The sequence below is a fragment of the Vollenhovia emeryi genome, unplaced genomic scaffold, assembly GCF_000949405.1.
Source record: "Vollenhovia emeryi isolate VEMERY1.0 unplaced genomic scaffold, V.emery_V1.0 DF939199.1, whole genome shotgun sequence".
In the NCBI taxonomy this organism is placed as follows: Eukaryota; Metazoa; Arthropoda; class Insecta; order Hymenoptera; family Formicidae; genus Vollenhovia; species Vollenhovia emeryi.
Window position 1 is genome coordinate 444,453 of NW_011967167.1, and position 3,732 is coordinate 448,184.

At 45.6% G+C, this 3,732-nt stretch overlaps 1 protein-coding gene across 1 annotated transcript; it reads left to right on the forward strand.

The window, feature by feature from the left end:
* The first annotated feature begins 479 nt into the window (after positions 1-479).
* On the forward strand, positions 480-2,512 carry LOC105561840. The gene is made up of 2 exons (XM_012012190.1): positions 480-1,459; positions 2,111-2,512. The coding sequence occupies exons 1-2, from the start codon at positions 1,171-1,173 to the stop codon at positions 2,278-2,280; spliced, it is 459 nt and encodes a 152-aa protein (XP_011867580.1). The 5' UTR covers positions 480-1,170; the 3' UTR covers positions 2,281-2,512.
* The last annotated feature ends 1,220 nt before the right edge of the window (positions 2,513-3,732 follow it).

Genomic DNA, 3,732 nt, shown 5'->3' on the forward strand with positions numbered 1-3,732 from the left:
TAACGCAGTTTTACGGTCAAGTCGTCGTCTTGCCCAGTTATATTTTTTTCTCACGCGCGCACCTTTTCACCAACAATTTACTTATATCCTCAATTCGATTCGCGCGTTTAAAAAACTGCCGCGAGCACAGGTGCATCGTGCCGAAACTTATTAATTGAAAGGTGACGAACATAACAGAATTGAATCATGTGCACCTAAAGTTATGGAAATCGTCTGCGACGACACTCGTTAGGGCGTTCTTGTTTGATCTTATCCGAGCGTTTTATTAGAGCGCGGTTTGCCAGCGTTGCAAATATTCTTCAAATTTATACCTGCGTTTTAGCTTCCTCGCGCCAAAAGGTTACGCGCGGTTTTCTTAAGGATCGCCTACAACGGATGAAGCCTGGCGTAAGAGTAGGCGTAAGGAAACGAATCATTTCCATTTCTTACTCCTGCTTCAGCTCTGACGCTTACTCTCGGCGAATTCGAGCGCAGTTCGACCAGTGCTACAAATATTTAAAATTAAAGTTATGCCTGTACTTTAGCTTCCACACTGAAAGGTCAAGGTGAGGCTAGGCTTTCTTACGTCTTACCGCTTGCTTCCAATGTAGACGGTCCTTTACGCTTCACTCCAGGCTACAGACCGGCCCACGGTGTAAAAAGAAAGGTAAGCCGTTGCGCACAGTGGCAGACGCGGAGGTTCTAAAGGCTGATGGCAGAGAACAATCCGTAAACGCTTAAGACTGTCTCAATCGTAGACGTAGGGCAAGGCAGAGAGAAACGTAAGTCGTATACAGTAGCTTTTCACGACTTCACGACAGAATCGTTTCCGATCGTCCGGTCGTGGCGCGGCGGCGCAAGCGAATTATAAAATAATTTTATTTCCAACGTCTGCGCCTGCGCTCTTGCGCCGTGCCTTACGCCTCGGTGCGTAGACGAGGCTTTGGCTGATGGCAGAGAACGATCCGTAAACGCTTAAGACTGTCTCAGTCGTAGACGTAGGGCTAGGCAGAGAGGAACGTAAGTCGCGAAAGGCTATTGTATACGACTTACGTTTCTCTCTGCCTAGCCCTACGTCCACGACTACGTCAGTCTTAAGCGGATACGTTCTCTGCCGTCAGCCTTCGTCGCGTCGTCGCCGCCGCGTTGCCGCGCTCGCTCGACGCGAGAGTAAATAACAAGCGGAGCAAAATGTGTACATACCGACCGCCGCCGTCCGCTGTTGGCCGTGACCGCGAGAGCGAACCGCAGAGCGAAACCGCGAAAAAACACCGGGGGCCACTCGAACGTGCAATGGCCGCGAAACACTCGGAGCGCGCGCCCCCTCGCGCCGCGCCGCGCCGCGCCCTCGGTAATTCGCGTCGCATGGAATCATGGTCGTGTCATGGCGGCGCGCGTCTACTTGGCGGCGGTACGTCGCGCGCCTCGCGCCCGTGGAAGGATCGTCGTACAGCGTCGCCGTCGAGGGGATACGCGTCGGGTAAGGATCATCGCTACGACGCGTCGTCGTGCGCGGCGACGGGCGAATTCGGTAACGCAAGCTCGGCGCGTACGCGGGTCCGCGAGATTCGCGACAACGGCGTCGCCGGTCACCGCTGTCGAGAGGGAAGGTTCGTGGCGGCGTAAGCGCGGGAAAGCGCCGGACCGATCGGCAGGATAGCGAGATCGCGTTGGAGTTGGACGAGAGAGACTCGTCGCGAGATAACGTGAGCGCGCGTGTGCGGCGACGGGCAAATTCGGTTACGCAAGCTCGGCGCGTACGCGGGTCCGCGAGATTCGCGACAACGGCGTCGCCGGTTACCGCTGTCGAGAGGGAAAGTTCGTGGCGGCGTAAGCGCGGGAAAGCCGGGCCGATCGGTAGGATAGCGAGAGGAGCGAAGGGCGCGAGATCGCGTTGGAGTTGGGCGAGAGAGAGACTTGTCGCGATAACGTGAGTGCGCGTGCGCGCGCGGGAAAGCTAGGCGGGAAAACGGCGCCGAGACGCGGCGGCGAGGGAAGTGCGAGAGAGAGAGAGATAGAGCGCGCGGGATCGTTTCTTCGCGAGGTTAATAAGACACTTTCCTCCGCCCGCCTTTTTCTCCGTGAAGCATCTTTATTAATTGTATTAATGTTAATTGATTTCTGTCCACAGGCGGAGTCGCAAACGCGACGCGGTGGAGCTTGGTTCAGCAAGAGGACCGGGAATTCTTCACCTCGTGTCCCGGCGCGACGCGAGACCCCGGACCGTGTCTACAGGGTCTACAGGTAAGTGCGGGAAGTCCAGAAGACATTTCTTTATGGCAATGGAGTCTCGATTTATGACGGACCCATATAACGGCTTTGACATGATAATTAGAGGCGTCGCCTATTACGAGACACTCCTAATATGAGATAGCGAGGTTTCGACACATTCAATTTTATAAATCTTTTTGCGCAACAATTACATGCGCGATCTAATGGATTTTCCACTAAACAGACTCCGCTCCAAGGACAGTAAATTCGTGGTGGAGCCAATAGACAATGCCTGTTAATTTAATAGAAGCCGCGCTATCTCATATTAGAAGCGTATTTTATAATAGGGGACTCTCGTCTATTAATTATACAATAAATTATTAAATCAATAATAATCGAGCAATTTTAAAAAATTAGAAATTAGAAAAAGTAAAAAGTGTTCAACTTGACGTAGGAGTTTTATTGTAAAAGAAAGCGTGTAAAGTTAAACATGTGCCACAGAAATTAGGGCTGATTGAGAAATTGGCAAAATCTTCGAACGCATTGTTAAAAAAATATTACATGTTCTTTATTATAATTGAACAATTTTATACCGTACAGCACTGTACATTGTATTAAATCTTCTCTTTACATAGAAAACAATTTAAAAAGTGATAAAACATTATCCTGGGTTACACACTCGATTCAAGCTTAATCTACAATGTGCTTTCTACGTCTAGAAACGTTTTTTTATACACTGATAAAAAATATCTTTATAAAAAAATATTACTTTACTTAAGAAAATTATTCATTAGGTGACTCCTAATAGCTTATTAACTTAAATTTGAAAAATAATAAACAAATTAAAACATGCATTACTTTAATTTAAGTATTTATTAAATATCAAAGAATAGATAATTTTAAATTAAATATATATTGTGCATCAATAAAAAATTTTATTTTAATTCTATAAAATTTTTACTAAGATGTAATTTTCACAGCAAAGAAAATTGGATTTCTTATTTAACAAAAAGTATTCTATATCTCATGAAATCTTTATTTGAAGGTAGACAATGTAATGATTTAAATTAATTTACTTAATATAATACATAGATTTACTTTAAATTTGATATTTTTCTTTAAATAGAATAAATATTTACTTCAGTATACAAAATTTTTTTAAGTAAATCTATTTACTTAGTTAAAACAATTTTTTGTCAGTGTATAAGCGAGTCAAAACGTTTAAAAAATGTGTCGACAATGTACTGTTGTACAATGTATAGTATCCAACTTGCACACACTGTTTAAACGTATTTATTAACTACAAAACAGAATGTTTCTAGACGCAGAGAGCACATTGTGGATTAGGCCAGTGAGAGTCGATTAAATCGCTGGCTGCTTTGCTCTCATTGGCTAGAAGACAATCGCCAATCCAATCCGCGTCGACAATTGCTAGTCTGATTCGGCCTTAAAGGATATCCTTCCCTCCCATTAGTCGGTCAAATTGACGGTTTACTACTGCACTTTTGAAAACACCACCGGGCACTACGCTTCCCCTCTGCC

Excerpts from the sequence above, each read along its gene's own strand:
- LOC105561840 (XM_012012190.1), top strand. The coding sequence starts at position 1,171 with ATGTGTACATACCGACCGCCGCCGTCCGCTGTTGGCCGTGACCGCGAG. Across the intron at positions 1,460-2,110 it reads GTCGAGGGGATACGCGTCGG|GCGGAGTCGCAAACGCGACG; the intron begins GTAAGGATCATC and ends TTCTGTCCACAG.